Raw genomic sequence first — 21,789 nt, forward strand, 5'->3', positions numbered from 1 at the left:
TTTTCCTTTTCCCTCCTCTGGCTGCATGATTGTTTGCTAAATATATTGCCGTTTAACTCTCTTTCCCTTGCCCTATGCCTGCAGGTGCTCTGTGGCTTCCCTTCTCTGTGCAGGGCACCCCTTACTTCCCCTAGAAATCTCACAGSCGGCTGGCAGAGAGGCTTGTTTACTCTCTTAGTTATTTTAGATGGGGTCTTAGGGTGTTTGGTGGAGATAAACTGCCTCCATSCAGCAACACAAAGTGAGCCAAGGTATAGCAAAGGGCAAAAAAATGCACCAAGGGAGGAATGAAAAAAGATTAATCATTGCCAGGACATCCATTGCTTAGAGCCAAGRCAGGTGTGCTCTAGCGCTCTCTTCTTCACTGCAGATAAACTGGAGGAAACGTAAAGTTTCTCGCTCTGTACATGACCTCCCTGCAGCCTCCGTGAGCCTGGTGGGAGCCCTGGCAGGACCGGCTGTACGTGGCCAGTCTGGGATTGTGCATGGATCCTGCGCTGGATCCTGTGCAGGGAGGTGGATGAAGGGCTCATGTGGACACATAAGGAGGAACTTTCCCACAAAGTTTCTTCCTGCTCCTGTGGGGAGGACTGGGTCTTTGCAGTCTCTGACAAGAACGTATGCTGCAAGGTCCCATATACTGCAACAGTTATTTTCTCTCCTTCCCAATTTTTTGGCTAGAAGTTGGGCCCTGGCCTTTAAAGTTTGGAGCTGTCCTGTTTTTCCTTCGCTCCAGCCTCATTCTGAAAGGACTATCTATTGTAATAATCTGGTTCAGATCCTAACTACCGTGTGCACATTATGGAAACTGTAAAGAGAAAATATGCATAGGAGCCATGGGCCAAATCATGTAGCCCTTAAACTCTCAAAACTTGTGTCAGACTGCATGGTTGGCCCCAGACAATTGCTCGGGAACTTAATAGCATGGCACATAAAGCTTGGTGTTGTGAATAGGCTTTTGAAATTTTTAAATGAACAAGCCTATTCTGATCTCAAATATGTGGCTGCTGTTTGCCAAGTACCTTAAACTCATCCTCTGCACGCACAATAGGATGTGACAGTGCTTTTTTGTTCTTCTTACACGCTAAGCAGTGTGCACCCAAATACTTGAAATGAGGACAGCAATTAAAGGCCACATTTATACTGATGCGAGGGAGGCCAGACTCGCGAGCTTAGCTGCAGTATGGCAACATACACATCAGATTTAACTTCAGTTAAAATTGCCTGGTAATATATATCAGGAAACACAATCCTTTAGAGAAAGCTTTAAAGAAAAGGCTTTATTAAGAAATCTGTAAGCATTGCATGTCCAGATAGAAGGGGAAGGTTTGAATTGTTTCAGTGAATCAATTGTATCAGAGACGCTGCCATATGCCATATAAGCAACATACTACCACTTTTTATTACTTCAAAAAAATTCCATGATTACTAAATATTACCTACCAGTATTTGTGAAGCCATTTTCCTTGCACGTATGTAGAGAATAATTCAAAATGCCTCGGCCATGAAACAGGGTTATCAAAACACTAAGAATATGGTGTCTGTAGTACTGAATAATATATAAGGTAATGATCAATAGTCCCTTACAGGGAATACATTTCATCTTTACATTAGCTGGGCTATAAATTTTCCCTATTGGCTTCAAGTCGTGCTTTGTTAGATTTATGTGATTCATGCCTGTTATTGATTAGCGCACAACTATTTTCCGAGAGATGCCAAATTAATTGTTAAAAAAAATCCATGGAAGTGCTTTTTTATTGGCCACGTGAGGTTCAACTCATACTGTATTGTATTGTATCATGTAAATACAATCTYCAACAAGCTTTAAAATGGTTATGTAGTGCACTTAGACATAAAATTCAAAAAATATATTGAAAATACTACTTTCTGTTTCATTATGTAGCTCAGAAAGTAGTGTAGGGAGAATTAATCATTTATACACTACTATTTARGAGGAGAATATTTTAATTTTCAGATTTGCATGAATAAAAACACTCCAGGGAGTCAGAATGATTAATACCTAGATGAATATGTGTGAGACTGAATTGTACTACAGATTTTCATTTCTGGAGCCTCTGGAAGATCAGATTGTGCGTAAAACTCTTTCTCTTTTTTCCTGATTCATTGATTGCTTGAAACAGATCTTTTAGCTCTGTGAGATTGTGCGTAAAACTCTTTCTCTTTTTTCCTGATTCATTGATTGCTTGAAACAGATCTTTTAGCTCTGTGTGTAACACTTTATTTTCAGCTTGCAGTTCCGATTCAAATGTATTTCTAGGAATTCATTTTGCAAACCAAATCTTTAATCATGGTAACTTTGGTTGCCTGAATACCTGATTTGCTTCTTTGAATATATTGTTTGTTGTGCAAATTGGAATGCYGGCAAATGTGTTGCAATACGCCTGAGCTTTAGATTTGTGTTTAAAAAATGCCGAGAAAGATGGAGACTAATCTTTTGCTTTGTTACCTTAATTCTCTTTGCACTGCATCATTGTGGTAGACACTCAAAGGACTTACTCCTTCAAGACCCACAGCTCAAAATACACTCATTTGTTCCTCAGCTTTCTCAAAGCAGCTCTGAAAATGGAAAGACTCCTTTGAAGCAGCTGCTTGTCACTCAGGGAGCAGTCGCATCTGAGAAGAATCTCTAAATGGAGGCAACCTGTACATTGTTTTTTCCTTTGTATTTTGTAGGTATACTGGAATTTATCAGTATAGCAGTGGGCCTGGTCAGCATTCGAGGAGTAGACAGTGGACTCTACCTTGGAATGAATGAGAAAGGGGAACTGTACGGCTCGGTAAGTTCCTAGCTGCCCCCMAAAACTGCAATCTTTGTCTTCTATAATGAAAATACTGTATAGCTCCTATGAGCCCTTATTGTGCTAGGTGCTGTATAAATGCTATTTCTGCTTTAAATATTTTCTGGTATAATTAGGAACAAGATTTTCTCCTCTGGTATAATAAACAAAGGAGCAGTAATGGGTGACAAACTCAGGAATGAGAGATAGTGGATCCTGACCACAGTTTTAGATACAAGCAGCAGAGATCAATGGCCATAGCTGGTTGCTGAAGACTAAAAGGTGTACTGTAATATCTGTAAAAGTATCATTTTGGAGAAACTAAAAGGAGACAAAGTCACTGCTTTTTGTTAGTAAGCAGAGCGCTTCTTGGAATTTGCAGTAGCAAATGGCAGGGGAAGTAAAGGTAGTAGACGAGGGTGAGAAAACAAGAAATGCAAACAGCCCAAAGCTATGAAGAGCACAGGAGTGAGGGCAAGAGGGCTGGTRATCGTGTCCTGGCAGTTTAGCTGTTGCTGCCTGTGGGGATGGCTGCAGTGGTGGGGAGCAGTTTAAGAAAGAAGTAAAAATGGGGATTTCTGATGCGGGAGTTTAAGCAGCGAACAACCCTCCCTGCAGCTGATGGGTCCTTGGCAATTCAAGGCTCTCTTAGTGACCTCCACCTTGCTATCCCTGCTTGGATGTCCCTGTGTGGGACATGGCCCTTTCAGGGATTTGGAGACCTCTGGCAGCTCCTGGGGTTCACACTGTGCTCAGAACATGCCCAGGGTTTATCCGAAATCGAGTAGGTAACTCCCCAGAGGATGGAAGGCAATCACTTGTCTCAGTCAAGTGCCAGCCTCCCAGACTGACAAGGCTATCTGGACTACAGAGATACCTTATTTTGAAGAAGAGGATTGGAGGTCTGAAGGAAGGTTAAATACCTAAAACAAGAACAGGCTGTATATTCACTGGGGTTCATTAGCTTCACTGAGGTTCGTAGTGACTTGATCCAGTGAYTGACCAGAGGCTGGTGGGGGGTCTGCTGGGGTGGGCATTGCAGAAAGGCACTCAAAAAGAAGCTAAAGTGACAACAAGTGTGACTGTGTAGAGCTGAAGATAGCTGAGCCAGAGGGGAGACTGGGAAAAGGGTGGGGAGGGAATTGAGTGGGACAACAGCTAGAATGAGAGGAGATGTGTGAGCTGAGGATGAGGGGTGAAAAGAGAAAGAGACAGAAGGAAATTCTGCTTTCCCATACTCCATTTGTGGAAGAGATCTTAAAACATCAGGGTCTAGCAGAAGTGTTCTCAGCAGGATACCGAGGTTCGCTGATCCCTGCTTAACAACCTCTCATGTTAGAGGGGGACAGTAGAGCGGTCAAGGCGATGGTCCTCTGGGAGAAGGGCCAGTGAAGGGTGGAAGTGCAGAAGGGCTTAGTGAATGGTGCCATATCGGGGAGGCAGAACAGGAGGTGGTAGGATGAGGGGCAAGGCTTGGACACAGGACATGTGGACAAGGAGAAAGCAGGGAGATGTAAAGGTTCATGGGACCAGGGAGTGGGAAAGGTGAAAGGAAAGGGATTTAGTGTAAATGGCAGTATGGAGGAGGAGAAAGTTGGAAAAGTGCAGGGGCAAGGAGGAAGAGACCGAATGCAATGACAGATGGAAACAAGCTGCCTATAGATAGAAAATACTGCATCATAAGTAACAGTTTTTGTGCCACAGATCTATAGTATAAACTAGTTTTATGGTTTGGTTAGGCAGCAAAGCATGAGAAAACCAACAGTAATATGAATCAGTAATGTTGRAAATCAGTAATAAAAGGAATCATTTAAGCTGATAAATTTGTAGTTGGTGAATTGGTTAAGTTATTCTAAACGTTGGATATCCAGAAACAGAAAGAAGTGTAGAAATGACTAGTTATCACTAGACCTTAAATACATRGACTTGGGACAGTAAATGGTAGATCATTTTTTTCTCTGCAATTTTTGAGTTTGTAAAATGCTTGACTGCCAAAGTGAATTGCTGAAAACGTTCTTTACCAAAGAAATATGCACCAGAAATTCTCTGTGAATTACCCAGCCCACTGTGATAGTGAAGAGTTGTTCCATGAGCAGCAGCTGTACTAGGGRAGCTTGCTCTCCTAAGGGCTCATGTCTCACAGCCTGAGACATGGGTCTCTCCTTACGGTCTCCCTGCTGTACCCCAAATTCCCCAGCCTTTTGCATTTGTACTGAGAAAAAGAGAGCTTTAGCTGTCTGTGCTCACTGGCTGCCCAGCTCAGCACAGCCAAGCAGAATGTGCAAGTGATTTCTTTGCCTTACACTGCCCCTGATTAGTCACAAAATTGATAGGAACTTAATTTTCTTGAAGACCTTTGCCTCTTGATTGAATCTGTTTGAAAAGTTAAGGAAGCCTTAACTGCCTGCCTCGCAGGCAGACAGAAGCACAAAATAATTGTATGACCTCTTATCCTGAAGAAATGAGCCTAAAAACATGAAGCCATTTATAGTGCAGAACTGGCAATCTATAGGGCCAGAATGCAAAGTTCAGGTTGAAATCTGATGGATGATATGGCATATTGTYAGCCATAGAGATGGAACAGACTGAAGAGTGATGGTAATTGAATTACATTACTTCCAATGAAATATAACCTCTAATGGCTACTCAGTGTGACGATGCTTTAAAGCCTTGTCAACACTAGCAATTCTAGTGGCTATATTTCAGCAACTGTCAGCTCTCACAGAAACACTGAGATAAGCAGGCCGCACAACAGATTTGTATGTAGAATTGGCTGGACATTTCTAAGTGACAGTACTTTGAGTTTGGTCAAAAAAAAAAAAGGAATTTAATTGAAAATGAAGTTCTCTGATGGTAATAATGTACCACCTTGAACCGGAAGCAAGTCACAATCCAGTCTAGAATTCTCATTTTGGTGAGAGAGAAAATWGGCCTAACTGAAGTTGATTTAGTGCTGACTTGGTTTAAGTGACACGTATACTGAGGTTCAAGCTTTTCATTTGAGCAGGTGCTTGAGTTGGACTGTTCTGTCCCATTTGAACTCTGTTCTTTCATAGGAAGTTCTCTAGTTCTGGAAGGTGGGTCTCTTTGCCTTAGTTTCTTTATAAAAGACCATGAGTGACATTGGCTTTGTCATAGCGCACAGCAGGTCTATACGTGAATCTGTGAGTATGTCTTGTAAGATGGGAAAACTGATCCTTACATTTGGCTAAGTAGCCAAAAACCTGGTCCTACTCTACTACTGAGTTGTGGGTTTACACAGGTGTGTTTCTGTGGTCATTCAGTGGTGCAGCACTGATCTTGCTGGGGTAGATGTCCTACGTGATCATGATACCATATTTATATTTAAATTATTGTAAGAAAATTGTATCAGGTGTGAATCAGATCAGCTCCTATAGCACTTAAATCCTTCTAGATCTGTGCTTGAAGCATTTAGCACAGGAAGATTTTTTTCCCAGCATGTTTGTAGTGCCATTGGAGATGGGACATATGGCAGAGCAGAGCAGCCAGGGTGGGTGACTTCTGCCAATTTTCATAAAAGGTGACAGTAGAATCACTTTCAGAATATCTTGGTCTAGRCATGCTCGTTTTAGCCTTCTAAAGTGCTGCTTTCTTCCTAGATCTGCATCCGCTGCCTGACAAACTCCCAGGCTACCCTTGTAGGGGGAAGTTCCCATTGCATCTTCTAGCTAAAGCAGCACCTTGGAAGCTCTCTAGAGCAGGAATGTGTAACACATGGTGGCTCTTGCTAAATTCCTCTCCACTCCTGGGCTTTGGCAAGGCAAAGCTGAAGATATATGTGATACTCTGAAGAAGCAAGTGGTAGCTACACAGCAATGACTTGGAGGCTATTTGGTGACAGCTGTTTTCCCTCCTGTCTAACTGTTCTTATGCTGCCCATTTACCTCGCCTTCCCCCTGCAGCCTGCAGATAGGACTCATGTTTCACAACAGTTAATGTGCTTGTCATTGGAGAGGAGGAAAAATCCAAGCTAGAGATAGGATGCAGAGAGTGCTAAGAGGAGACATGAAGACCTTCCTTCCTTCCTGACTGCCAAATGGGTCTTTGCCAACACCTCTGACAAGTGTTAAGGAAGGGGGTTAGTTGTGCTGCCCTGTGCCACGCGGAGGAGTGAAGCAKGTCTTTGTGTACATTTGACATTTGTGTACATGTTAGCACATGCCAGCCCTGGCGAATGGGGCTGCCTTGCTCCTCTTCTTCATAAATGCCAGTTCCTTGACTGCTTATGGTCCTGGGCAGGAGGCAACACAGGTTGTATGGCCACGATGAAAAGTGTGCAGAGAAGATGTGGAACAGCGATGTTGGGGAGCAGTATGGAGAGGAGGAGGAAGACAGAAGGGCAGGCTGCATATGCTGAGGAGAGACAGGAACAGGCTGCCCAGGGAGGCTGTGGAGTCTCCTTCTCTGGAGGTCTTCCAAATCCGCCTGGATGCCGCCCTGTGCCACATGCTCTAGGTGTGCCTGCTTGAGCGGGAAGGTTGGACTACATGATCTCTAGAGGTCCCTTCCARCCTTGAATATTCTGTGATTCTGTGAACACTTGAAAGGGGTGGTGAGGGTAGGGCGAGGGCCTTATACACCCACAGAGCACCTGGAGCAGAGCTGCAGAGCCTGTAGCAGCAGCGTTTATGGGACACTAAAGCTTTAGGAGCTTCAGGCTCCTAAAACTACTGAGGTGAAGACGGAGAAGAGAGAAACAGTGATGCCCTTGAAGAAACATTTCTTTTGCCAAAGTGTGGAGGGAGGTAGAGCTATGCCTCCTTATTGGAGCAGGACATCACCTGCAATATTGTGTGCGTTTATTGGGTCCTTGTGGTCCTAGAAGGACAATATAACTACAAAGATGGTTAAACAGCATTTGAAGAAAGGGAGACAGATTTTCGTAGTCTACTAAAAATAGCTTGCTGTAGATAAAGAACTGCATTACCACATTTTATGTTTACGTGCAAATAACTGAAGGGAATTTTTCAGCCCTTCAAATGGTAGTTCAAAGTGCACAGAAGCAACATGAAGAAAAAGAAAGTTGGAGGTATGTGTTGGGAACAGTGTGTCGTCCAAACATATGGCCAATGCACATACCTAAGAATAAGGTAGACAATAAAGTGACCTTGCAGTGTCCTTCACCCTTTCCTGTTAAACACCTTTGCTCTAAAGGGATTCTGTATGCTTTTGATTCTGTTTTGTGTTGTTTAAGCTGCATTATTTACCCTCAGTGTACATGCAGCCACCTATGCTTGAAGTGAGCCTTAAAACAGGACAGTTGCAGTTCACAACAGCTCTTGGAGAAAGAACTAAATGCAATTTCTCTGAATGAAAGCATGGACTTCTAGGCTGAAATTGGTTATAACCGAACATGGACATGGCTATGACAGCAGATTTTACTCATAAAGTGTCTTTTGATAAATGATGCAAAATCCTGAGAATCGGAAGGTGGCTTCAAGCCCAGCTGAGTTGCAAGGAGCGCTCAAGGCTCAGGTGGAGATGGTCAGGAGAAAAGTGATCAGGTCATGATCCAAACTCTGACAATGCCTTTTAGCAGCAGCAGTGACTCCCATGTTCCCAACTACATTTTCTTTAAGCAGAAGAGCTGTAAGAAGCAAACCTGTAACTAATTTGAAAAGGCCCACAAGCCTTAAGAGCGTCTTATCCCCACAAGCAAGGGGATAAATGCAAATTGCTGCAGTGAAACTGCATGGGGCCTTGCAAGGGGATACTAAGGCATAGGGCAAAAGTTTTTCAAGCTATATAAATGAAAAGGGAACAGGAGTCTTTACAACTATTATGTACTTGGGCTGGAGTGCAGATTGAAGATGATCTGAATATGGCAACCTTGGCTAGCAAGTGTGGCTAATACAGTCATTGAGATGGTAAAACATGGCTGGGAGGTTTGACTGTAGCTCGAYGAACAGTCGCAGTGGCTGCAGCTGACATCACTGCTCTATGAAGTTGTCTCCTTACCCSCTTTTGTTGGCACAAATGTTTCTGTTGCTGCATGGGGACCCAAAGCAGGGAGCTGAAAAATAACCTGGCAAAACCAAAGGTTTGGGTTCTTGCTGCATGAGACAGGATGTGGTGCTGAGGTGGGAGCAAACCCTGGAGTGTGGGATGCTTTTCCAGCGGCAGCGCAGGTGCTTGGCAGCTTCCAGCGTTTGCAAACCCGCAGCCGCGTGGTTTCTGATCAGCCAAGGGCACGACCTGGGAAGCTGCAAGGCCGTTCATGTGCCCTGCCTGGTGCTCAGGGCTTGAGAGCCTGCTTGTGAGGGAAAGAAGAGAGGAGGGCCTGAAAGGAAAGGTTGCATGAGTTCACTGAAGCTGGATTAATAGTTCAAGCAAATCTACCGTTTTACTGTTGATATAACCACTTTTCTTTTTTTTTTTTTTTTTCCCCTAGAAATGGGAAATAACATTGCTGATCTGTGGGACTGTGATAGATATGACCCTGCAGAAAGGAGTATTTACTGCAGTGGGGAAGATAGGGCTTAGCAGGAGACCTCTTGATAGATGATGAAAAAACTGAAGAGAAGACAGCAATGGGAAGTGTTGAAAAGTGTTAGGTTGGAGTGAAATTATTAGTGGAGCTTTTATGGATTAGTCCTGGGGGTGGACTTAATCCTCCTTTATTCCTGATTTTTATTAGGGACATTAAACATCTTGTCATAAGAAGCTGGAGTGTGTTACTGAAATGTGCAGGTGTTACAAAGTTGGGAAGTATTTTCGGTGTCTCCCAGAGGGGACGAGGTGACCTAATGTCTACAAAATGTGAACTCACGTGCTTGGGGCTACTGTTAAGGATTTTTCTGAGCTGATGCTCTTCAGACAGAGCAGAGAAGGTCCTGGAGACACTAGTTCATCGCAGCGTGGCTATGAGGCTGGGCAGCTGTGAGGAAGGCAGAGGTAATACTGGGATGTTTCAGGAAAGATGCCCTTTGAAGAATCATATAAATACCCCTGCAATGGTAGGATCTAGCCTAAATGCAAACTGGAGTTTTGGAATTTGGAGATTAATGGAAACTGGGACAGGTRCAGAAAGATCTTACTGGATAATCAGAGGAATGGAAAGATAGGAGAGAATCTAAGTATCTTGGCTTATTTAGTCTAGCAAAATGATCACTGAGAGGATACATCCTTGTCTCTGCAAATGCATTGAGATTTATTCCACCAAGAGGTTTTTTCCACCAAGAAGTGGGAAAAAAATACTTAAAATAAAGGACAAGGACAAATAGGTATGAGAGGGTCAAAAGGAAGCTTAGACTGGATGTTAGGAGTTTCAGATCACTGAAGAAGTGAGATTTTGAGCAGGCCTGAATTCTTTCTTCAGACAGCTGGGAAGTGAGGCACAAACCTTTTTTTGTCCCTATACTATATGGTAGGAAACAGCTTTGTTACAGTGGATATTTTCTTTACTCAGAGCATAGACCTGAGAAAAGCCCTGAAGTCTCAGTTATTTGTAGTTTAGAACCTACCTACATATGCATAGGCAGAATGCATATGCATAGAATATGCCTAGGCAGCCTCACYGAACACTGGTTAGTGTTAAACAGTGTTTCTCACAGTGCCAGCATTAGGCATGAGAACAGACCTAGTCAGCAACATGATAGGAAGTTAGGAAGGAATCTGTAGAAAAGAAAGGTATTTTGGGATGTGAGTATTGGTGTAAGAAAAATTGATAGATGAATAATCTAATACAGATTACACTGTTACACCGTACACGTAATACAGATAATCTGGGATGAGTTATTTGTGAAACTAATTACCTTTTATGATTCTTATTAAACTAAGACTTCATTTTTTTTTAAATTGCAAATAACAATACCTGTCACAAAAGGTATATACCTTTCAGTACTGCCTTGTGGGATAGATACTGAGTAATCAGCACATTTTCTTATGTCATTGGTTTTCCTTGGAGAACCGCGTTCCACATCCTGACTAGGTCTGAGGACAGTTTATAAGAGAGAAAACCTGCAATGATCTCTTTATTTTGGCCTGTGTGATTCCATGTTGAATTTGGATTATTATATGCTTGGGATGAGAAAACACCAGGCTCTTACACTGCCCTTGGGGCTGTACACCAGAATCCTGCCTGAAAAGCTCACGATATTTCAGATTCACTGTTTTGCAGCTGTATAGCTCCCCAGTTAATCTAGCCCCAGTGTTTCCAGAGCTTGCAGTGATAGCCGGACGAGAGTGTAAAAAGGTAGCGTGTGAGAGCTGACCTGAGAATAGCATGTGGAAGTGACATACTAAAAGAGCATCATCAGCAGTGACATACTGAGAAGTGCTTGGGGATTAAGCGCTGCATCAGATAAAGAGCTGATGTGCTCTGTTTCTGACTCAGAATCCAGTGGGATGCGAACGTGGCACTCTTTTCCACTTCACCATTCATCATTTTCAAAGACAGAGTAGAAAAGTCTGCCCTGCGGGGACTTCATTAGGGATTTTGTCTAGGTTGGGATTTGCTTTGCAGTTTGAATGTACTCAAGCTGATTTGGTGATGTGCAGTAATGCAGTTCATTTGTGTTGCATTCAAAAAGCTTAAGAAATAAAGCTTGTTACAGTGCAAATCCATTTTTCCTCYTTTTATAAAGCCCTTTGGCTTCTTTCTCTTTCCTTTCCTAACAACAGACTTTTGCCGCTACTTTTGATCTGAAGATTGGGTTTTAAATCCGTGTTCCACAATGACTACTGGGGAAAAAAATGGGCTTTTGTTATGTATGCTGCATGCTTTTGAGATTTGGCCTGRACTGTGTATCTTTAATCTTTTAAACTTTACACTTTGATTTTAACGTAGTTATGGAGGCGCTGTAATTGTGGCTGAGTGCTTGGGAGAAATTCTGACTTGATTCTATTACCAGTGAAATTGTTGAGGGAAGTGCCATAGACTTTAATGAAAGCCGAATTGGACCTGTTCCTGTAAAACCACCTATTAATTTTATGGTTGTGTCAGCAGACCCTGATCAAGATAACAGCCCTACTGTTTTCATCATTTTAAAAACCTAAATCAAGACACGGTTTCTGTCTGTAAGAGTCGCAAATCGAAAGACAGTTTTAAAACGTGTTTATGGTCCTGGAACTGCAAGAGTGATTTTGGCCTTCATTAGGACAGCATCTTACGCAGAATCTGGACTTAGAGTAGGAAACTTATTTGGGAAGATTTAAGGAAAATCCTTTGAGTCATTTTAGAATATACAAATATGGGCAAACAATGTTGTCATGCTTAAACAAAATCATCATTTTTTTTTCTTTATACTTGCTAAAGCTGAATTCTTTGGAAGGTCCATATGACCTGGTAGACCTATCTCCTGGTCTTTGACCTCTTCATTCACCGATTCTGCTGAAGTGGTTATTATGTATCTGTTTCTTTCAGGTAACTTGACAATTTCTTTCATCAAAACTGAAATTAACTGCATAGTTAAAGTTTGCCCCATTGTAAAGAGAGTGTGTGTGTGAGAGAGGTAGAGCAGGGTAGTAGGAGAGTAGAGCCTAACTCGCTGAAGTGCTTCTGAAAGCTGGGTCAACTATATCCCTGGGAACCTAAGGCAGCACCAAAAGGTATATGGCTTTCCAGAGAAATCTTTGTTAAATCTTCTTTGTCCTACTTAGAAAGTGAAATACTAAAAAAAAAAATATACCTAACCTTTGACTTTAGGGTGGGATTGCCTCTGGGAAAAGGAATGAAAGCAGAGTGCAAAGAACAGTTTCTTGAAGAGAGCTTGTGAGAAGCATTAGCAAATGGAAGAACACTGCTGTCTAAATGGGTGAACATGACATGTTTTCTTCAGCAGCTGGTCTTTGAAATGCTGGCCTTCCTTTAAGGCCCAAAAGGTTGGAAATGAAAAGGCCTCATTTTCAAACAACTTAAACTGAATATGCAGTTGAGTTCTGCTGGGAAAAGATCATAGAATACCAGCCCTTTTGCTGTTTTGCCCATCAAAGCCTTGGAGCTTTGAAAATCTCTCTGGCAAATCCCATATTGTTTTCTGAGACKTTAGTGGATGTTTGGTGTTTTAGCAAGGAGGAGAGGATCTTTCCAAATGTAAAAGCCTGTGCAGCTTTGTTTGCACTCTAAATGTCATCAGAGTTAAACATCCACATTGACCCAGACTAACACTGTGGTCAGTAATGTCCCTGTCCTCTGAGCTAGAACCTAGCTTTACATAAAATCAGTAACAAAATCTAGGGATAGGCTTTTGTTCATCAGCCCTTGACCAAATCAACTTGCYGAAAGAAAAGAGCGTTAAGTGGTTTTGTAGGATAAATTTTATCACAATGTGTGAATTATAATTGTTTGGTCCCTGTGGCAAAATGTTTCATGAAGGACCTTGAGTGTTCTCCTGTTTTTATGATAAGACCTTGTAGCTGAGGGATGAGGTGCTTCTCTAGGGATGGGTAAGTCTAGAGGGTCACTCATCTAAGTGTAAAGACCTGTGCAGATAAAGCACTTTTTTATCACTCAATTTATGTCTTTCAGCTTGTGAGTKCAGGTGCTCGAGCCACAGCACACACAAGGCACACACTTTCTTCTCAAAGACAACTATGCTGTCCTTTAAGCTGGTGTTCTTCACTTGGGGACCAACAAGACAAAATAAAAAATGCTGACAAAGCACTCTGAGGCTATGCACTATTTTAGTTGTTTTTAAGCAAAGCATGTTTCATGTAAAACCTTTACAGAGTTAAAAGTTTAATTAGTATTTCATTTGCGCAGGGTGGTGAGTACGTATAGCTGTGGGATAACAGACCTGGTCTGACATCCGTGATGCCTTTTCATAGAAGAGAATTTGTGGAGTGGGGAACTAGGGTAGGTCAGGTTACAGCTTTCAGTAATTGTGAGCGTGCCTGAAATGGTTCTTTCAGTGTCTTAAAATATTTGTTGCCTTTTTATCATTACAAGTCTGATCCAAGTTCCATTTGAGCTGATGGGAATTTTTCTGCTGTCTTCTTTAAAAATTGGCTCYGGCCCCATATCGGATTGCATACCACCTTGCTTTCTGATTCTTGGAAGGGTTCAGCCAAGCGTTAGGAATTAGATGCTGAGATAACATTGATGACTGTAGCTCTGGATTGTGCCAGGGGAACCAAAAATAAAATAGAGGTCAGAAGTGTGAATAGTAAATGGCACCGTATAGGTCCGTGGCATGGGAGGGAGGGAAACACACCTGCTTGCTTATTGTTGGAAAGTCAACGTCCCTCCCAGTGCTGTTCTCTTGTAGAGGAGGAAAGGAAGCTCTTCAGCTTTTGCAGAAATGGAGCTGTGACAACTTTCACGGCCAGAGRCCTAGACATGGAATTTTGTCACTTCTTCTGACAGAAGGTAGAGCAGACCCTTGGCGTTTCGGTGAAAATGAATTTTCATCTAATTCTCTTGGCTTGGCAGATTTAGAGTGAACCTTTATGGACGTAAGMATGACTGCTGGCCAGCTGCCTGTGCTGGTGGGTGGACACTCATGCATGGTGGACTTGCTGGTTCCCATAAAGAGCATGGTGGACTTTATAGTTCCCATAAAGAGCTCATGACCAGGAGGACATGTCTGATGCTCAATACACAATTCAAATTGGAAACCTGGGTGGTTGCATATCGCTAAAACCAATAGCTGTGGATTTGGCAGTGGCAAAAATGGATGGAGGCCTAGCTGGCCTCTCTTGCTGCTGCAGTTTGTGTTGGAAGGGCTCTGTGAACAATGCTGGTGTGCAGGGTGGTAGCTCTGCCTCCCCATCTGCTCCACTCAGAGAAATCCATGATGGCATGGAGGGCATGGAGCGGGAAAAACAAGGGAAATGGTAGAAGAGGGAGAAGGTAGGAAACTCCTCTTGTACTTACAAAGCTCCTGAGATATTACAACAGTTTTCTGACAAATAAGAGGACTGCAGCATCAACTGCTTTTCTATCACCTTGCTCGTGCCATGGTGCCATCGCGGGTTCTGTGTGTGTGTAGCTATTGCCCCTTGTGATGATAATGCTCAAAGGCTTCCAAGTTTTTGAAGGTGGTGATGACTTTACAAACTTTTTGAATGGAAGATACTAATATTTAAGCACTCAGAACTCCTTCATGTTTGTAGTACAGAATATTCATGATTTTTTTTTGTGAGATGTATGTATAATAAAAATTTCATGCCAAGGAATTAGCAGTTTAGGAGAAGCTAAGATGAATACTCTTGTTATGTGAAAGTGCAAGGTGAGGTGAGTAAGGAAAATGCAATTGCCCAACAAGGGCTTTATCAAGACACCTTGCGTAACTTCTCTTATTTTATAAAAGTGTCATGGAATATCAAATGCATGTAACTGGCATTGTGTACGCCTACTTATTCGCTAGATATCTCTTCTAGACAGGCAGGATTTCCTACATCTTCCTCAAGTGCTCATGGAGAAATACTGACACAAAAAAATCTGCTAGTATTTTTGGCAGACTTTTTTTTCCCCTGTCATGTTCTGTCAAATTATTAAACAAACGGYGTTATGGAAAAAACATAGCACGAAGAAACCTGTCAAAGAGAAATCCGTGGCATTCCCTAAATCAGACGTTCAAAAAGAAGCGCTTGGCTGGCGCAGGTGGCCACTAACTTAGGAAGAAAAGTGACACTGCTCAGTGGCAGTATTTGCCTTGCAGTGGTGCCTGAGGTTACCCTGGAGCCGGTCCATTCAGCCAGAGGCTACCCTGCTTTACATGGGACATCAGGCAAAGCAGTCTACTACAGACTTGTTTATGACAGCTCTTGCTAGCATTAATTATTAGCTAAACATGGTATGTTCTAAAAACTGTTTGCATTACAGAGTGGGAAGGGCCAGTTTGGGGTAAAATGTATGTGTTTGTAAGCAGAACAGAAAAGAAAACCAACTTGGAAGAGAACAGTTCTGTCCTTTTTTTCTTTTCACTGCATATATAGTTTTCATTAATGTCATATAGCCATAATAAGGGAGTTGCACGAGCTTATATAGGAGACAATATATCTAAACATGATTTTATTTAGACAGGGTGGATTAACAGAGAGCAGATGTGTAAGAAGGCTGATTACATTAGATGTACTACTTTTTAATAGCATTTGGACTTTTGGATTGTTTACTTGCAAAGTGTCTATATTAAATCAATCAGTGTAGTAATTTGCGTAAGGCAAAACTATATATAGGCATAGAAATAAAATGTTTCACTAAAGATGAAATGTGTTTGTTATGTTTCTAGGAATGATGCTCAGAAGAGGTTTCCTTTCATCAGATCACAAAACAAGTAGAGTTTTAACTCTGTAGGTCTATCTAAAACAAAAAAATGAATATTGACAAGTTTTACACAGGATCTTGTACTGCCTTTTCATTTACTAAGCAACACAAATGCCTTGCTGGATTTACAGTCATGAAACCATTTTCTGGGCAGTGCATATATGTTTTTCCTATTCTCATGTATTTTCTATTAGCTGCTTCATAGGGATATCTATTTTAAGTAAGAAGCTAAAGCTTTCATTGTGGTAGCTGTAACCCTCTACTATGTTGATTTATAATCTCACTTTTAATGGATCTGCCTGGAAGTAGAATGATATAATTATTTTCTCTACAGTTTGGGTGGTGGAGAATATAAAAAGAGAAACAAAGCTCTAGGCTCACTGTCACAGCCTTTATCAGGCTTCTGAATTCAATCCACGTTGGTTCCTTTACCCCTGCAATGTGCGTGTCTTTGAACAATTCAATTATTTGAACAGCTTGAGTTAAATAAAATGTCAAAAAAAGCCAACACATGGAAATACAGTAAAAAAAAAGAATTGATCACTTTATAGTAGAATACTGCATAAACTGTCTTCACTGAGAACATGTGGTTTGGGGTGTGATATCTGATAATTTTGAGGTTACCTCCTTATTTGGTCCCCAAATTAAATGATTTCATGMTGGCAAGCAGCCTCCCCTTGTATAGGAATGCAGGTTGTTTTCTACAGMCATTGCAGTAGGGTGTATTTGGCATTTGTGTTTCTTTTCCTCAAAGATGTCTGGTGACATGAAATAGGGGGCAAGGAAATATTGACACTGGAGAAATGATAGAGATGCCAGTTGCTGGAATAACGGCATTGGAAGGCTGCTGTCTTCTAGGCCTAAACCTTGGGCTTAGGCTGTGCCTATAGAGATTTTCTGCAAGTCCAATCCCCCCGGCAGCATAAACACCTTGTAATCAGGACAGGAGCCCTCCTTGCTCTGGTGGGAATATGCTGGGATCTTGGTCCTAAATTAGTTGTAGGGCCTGATTCAAAGTCCCTTGGGGCAGTTTATTTTAGTGGCCAATGTCTACAGCCAGGATAYCTGAGTGTCGTAGAAAGAAACTGTTCCATGAATTTCTAAAGAAATTATTTTGCTTCTCTGCAAGCACGATCAGCAAGGTACCTGAGAATCCTTACCTGCAGCCTGACAGTTGTGTGAAGTTCACACCGAAGTATCTCCCTTAGGTCTAATTTTCCCCTAAACAAAGTATTGCTCAGAATTTTGCTAAGGGACAAAAAAATCCTCTAGCTGTGGTCTAAGAGGAAGCAATGCAAAACCAGGGTGCAGTTGCAAAATAAAGATTCAATTTGTAGTCTTGAAATCCCCTGAACTCACCCAGACTGCAGGATAATACAAAACCCTCTACCACAGCACTGTCATAATTGATCAAACCTGCCAGATAGGGAGAGGTTATTTTAAAATTTCTCCTTCAGGGCACGGGGAAGTACTGTTCTTACAAAGATAGAAATTTATGATCATGCTAAAAAAATGCAGATGAAGTGAATAATTAATGAATTCGAGACAAGACTGAAATATCTTCCTAAAATGTTGCTATTTTTAGCRCAGAGTGCCTCTGCAGTGTTTGTCATGTGATCCTCCTGCCTTTGGAGAGCACGAAAGCTCAGTCTGAATTAATTTCTTGTTCCCCCCATAGACTTATAGACCCAATATATAATACCCCTTAGCATCTGCAAACAAAGTGATTTTAAACATCATGCAAAATAAAACTCTCTAATGAGAGCTGTACTTAATGATAATCTTTATAGCAGCTGAATCATTTTTACAGCATAGTTTGTACTCTGAGCCTGTACAAGACAGATGCTGGAGTGGATTTAGCTTCAGCTGATTCTGGTTCCAGTAATATTTATTATTGCTGCAGCTCCTCATAGTCGAAGTAGATGTGACTGTCAATAGGCGCTTGCAGGGTCTGCYCCATAGATTAGGATTTAACATAAACAAGTGCTTGTTTCTTGTCTTTAGGTGAGCAGGAGAGAGGGGTGCTGTGTTTGAGCTGCTTCACACATGAAAATTTTGCAGTCAAAGCACCTCCAGGAAGGTTTCTCCTGCCTGGAGGCCTGGGTCCTGGATTAGGCCCCAGACCATGTTTCCTGGAGGGACCTGCAGCTGGAGGCCTGCCTCCTTAGTCATGCTTGGCGTTTAGGCTTAGGTGACCTAGATGCTTTCCTGCCTCTACACCTTGGTCTCCGCTTTACCTTCTCTGGATGGCCATCCAAAAGGGTTGTTTCGAGATTGATTTCTGTGAAACCTATCTGCAGAAGTCCTCACTGTCTGGCATTAAGGAGTTGCACCTCAGCTGGAAGCTGAATCTGGTTGCTGTGAATTCTGCTCAAGGGCATTGAACAATGCTCTGTAGTATCAAATTGCATTATATTATCAATATTATATTTATGTGAGAGAGACTAGGAATAACCTGACTGCCCCCAGGCTCCTTTTTCCCCATTGTCCATCAGCTCTGCCAGGCTGGAGGTCACYATGTTTTCTAGTCTTGTTCAGTGGCTTGTGTGAGGGCTTCCAAATTCAGGCTGAACCAGGTTAGTGGATCCCTGCTTTTTCAGGAAACCCAGCCCATCCAGTCCAGAAGGAACAGGGGATGTCATGGCAGGGAATGACCAGTGAGCTGGGGACAGTGGGAGCCCACAGCATCAACCAGACACCAGGTCAACCCCATACAAGACCTGGAGGCTGCTCCTTGCCTACCTGCATTGCACCCCGTGGGCTTTGTGCTTGCTCTGGCTGTGGTCTTGTAATGCCAACAATAAACCAAATGATGATTACTAAATTGTATCTCTCTCTTTTTTTTTTTTTTTTTTTTTTTTTAATTAACGATATGAATACTCCTTGCAAGGAAAAGATATAGTAGTTTTAAAGCCCTGTGCTGTATGGGATCTCTGAAGAGCACCATTGTTTCCCTTTTGCTATGTCTTGCAATTCAAGCACTTTCCCATGCAGTGCAATCAACTGCTTATGCCAGTTCAGTAACATCTTGTGAGTTGCTTGGGAATGATTTGGGGGGAAAAAATAAGTTTTTGTTTCTGTTGTTGCTGTTTTGATTTGGGCAACCAGGATGTTGGAGAATCAGWTTTGCTTCACATGCAGTTATTCACCCTTGTGATTGCTTTATGGCACACCCAGGAATACAGCTTTTACTTAGTTAAAATTAGGAACGTTTAATGATTCATTTTATGAATTGACCCATGAGGTATTGATTTTGATCAGTAAACAAGATATATGTAATTTTTAAGATAGAKGCTTTTTTTGTGTGACTGGTTCCTCACTTTTTCTTTCTTTCTTTTTTTTTTTTTATAGGAAAAATTAACCCAGGAGTGTGTATTCAGAGAGCAGTTTGAAGAAAACTGGTATAACACATATTCATCAAATCTATATAAGCACGTGGACACTGGAAGACGATACTACGTTGCGTTAAATAAAGATGGGACTCCAAGAGAAGGGACTAGGACTAAACGGCATCAAAAATTTACACATTTTTTACCTAGACCAGTGGACCCTGAGAAAGTACCTGAACTATATAAGGATATTTTAAGCCAAAGTTGACAAAGACAATTCCTTCACTTGAGCCCTTAAAGAGTAACCACTATAAAGGTTTCATACGGTGGGTTCTTATCGATTAGCTGTGTCATCACATCAGCTCCACTGTTGCCAAACTTTGTCGCATGCATAATGTATGATGGAGGCTTGGAGGGAACATGCTGATTTTGTTCTGCACTTAAAGGTTTGCCCTCCTGGAGGAAGCCTRTGCCCACTCGCTTGATTTATTACGAGGCAGGGAGCGCGTGAGCGAAGGAGCGAGGGGAGTCGGGTGCGTGAATGGCAGTGAGAGAGGGAGGAAGGTAAAAGCAAGGAGAAAAGGGCCTAACCTAATGCATGCTGGGCAATAGACACGCTTTTAAATTTTTGATCAGTTGTACTTTGTCATATATCAGCCTAGCTGCCATACTTTGATTCATCTGGATTTTTGGCTGATGGCCTGCTCAAGTGTACGCTGCATTTGCAAAGGCATGGAGGGTGCAGTCTTACTTAAACAAGAGACTTTTCAGTTAATTGCTCGCTGGGTTGCCACCCACTGAGTTTAAAGCAAAGACCTCTTAGTGAAAAATAAAAGTAAAAAAAAGTTAAATTTATTTATAGAAATTCCAAAGGCAACATTTTATTTATTTTATATATTTATTTATTATATAGAGTTTATTTTTAATGAAATATGTACAGGCCAGATAGGCATTTTGGAAGCTTTAGGCTCTGTAAGCATTAAAATGGCAAAGGCCGCTATGAACCTGTGGTAAATTCATGCAAGTAAATATAAAGGTGCATGGATAAATAAAGAAAAAAAATCAATAAAAAATTATTAATAATAAATTCTAGTGACCCTCATGTACTAAAGGCGACAATCTATTTTGTGCCCATATTATTGTAAAAGTATGCACACCACTCATGACACTGAGTACTCACTCTCTGACTGCTTGTTTCATAGCTTACCCCCAGAGGATTAAAAAGAAAACTGGGTCTTCAACTTTTCTTCTGTGTCTGTAATATTTCCTCTCTGATAAAGTGACTTATTATATTGCTGTAAACTTCACAGATGTGGAAAATTTAGGGGTTGGAATATATTCTACTTGTTAAAATCTATTGAAGATTATACCAAAGCTAAATGATAAATATGCTTTTTCTTTTTTTCCTAAAGGAGGATGCCAGAAACAACATAAGTAATATCAACAATTGTACTGATTTTTAGGTTCCACAAATAGCACGTGATGGTTTCAGAGGGCAAGAGCCAGGTTAATAGGATCACTCTTGTAAACATGTTTATTTGTGCACTTGACTATCTACTACGAAATTATACAAGTTCCATAGGGGTCATTGTAACATCTTTTATGGAAAATTGCTTTCAGTGTGAACTGTCATAATACATGATACTAGCACCCTTCTTAAAGTAAAACTTGCAAAATGAAACTAATAAATCTCTATAAATAATGACAATGAGGGGGAAAGTATTAGACTTGTTTTTTTTCTTTCCCTGAAATATGTTCAAATATTCATGAACTGTGAGATGGCAGTATATAATATTTAAGGAATTATAGCATTTTATGTTAAGCAGGTGAACACATTGACTAGTAGTTACCATTGGGAATTAACCCTTAGAAAGAAACTTTTTCCACCCAGTACCCAGAAGAAAAAAGAGAGAGAAAGCATAGAACACATTTATTTTAAAGTGCAGCCCTGGAGTTTTGAATCTAGTACCATTAAAATGAGTGCAACTTTTGCCATTGAATCTATGGGGAGAATGCTTGGGTGTGACACCCATGCCTGTCCTCAGGGGCACTGACTGAGGCCGAGTGGAAATGTACTTTGGAGTAGCTATACATAAGTTTTTAGCCTATTTTTAATTAAGTAATCCTGACTTGTTTTAGCTCTAATGCACACTTCTTTGTGTGATATAAGCGTATGTTTTTTGAAAAGTAAATCTGTTCTGGAATAACCTATGGCTTGGTGTCTGGAACACTCCTGACCTTTCGATATTCTGGCAGGTAGGAGAGGCCGTATCTCAACTTGCAATACCAGTAATCTTAAATAAAAGGTGGCATTTTATTTTAATTGTTGTGTAATGATAAAGATATGTAAATTAAGTTAGTTGATTTGTAAGATACAGTTAGACATACTTATTTGTCTAGGGACTGTTATTGTCTAAGAGTTTCTGGCACTGTG

The 21,789-nt window shown here is 41.4% G+C and overlaps 1 protein-coding gene across 1 annotated transcript in view; it reads left to right on the plus strand.

Moving 5' to 3' along the window:
- FGF9 (fibroblast growth factor 9) overlaps positions 1 to 20,164 on the plus strand; it is a 23,691-nt gene extending 3,527 nt beyond the window's left edge. The window contains exons 2-3 of the mRNA XM_026042582.1: positions 2,695 to 2,798; positions 19,378 to 20,164. Coding sequence (XP_025898367.1) covers positions 2,695 to 2,798; positions 19,378 to 19,623 — 350 coding nt within the window. The 3' untranslated portion in view covers positions 19,624 to 20,164. The remainder of the gene's footprint in view (positions 1 to 2,694; positions 2,799 to 19,377) is intronic.
- The last annotated feature ends 1,625 nt before the right edge of the window (positions 20,165 to 21,789 follow it).

The sequence above is a fragment of the Nothoprocta perdicaria genome, unplaced genomic scaffold (assembly GCF_003342845.1).
Source record: "Nothoprocta perdicaria isolate Ctin4 unplaced genomic scaffold, notPer1 scaffold_309, whole genome shotgun sequence".
NCBI classification, from domain to species: Eukaryota; Metazoa; Chordata; class Aves; order Tinamiformes; family Tinamidae; genus Nothoprocta; species Nothoprocta perdicaria.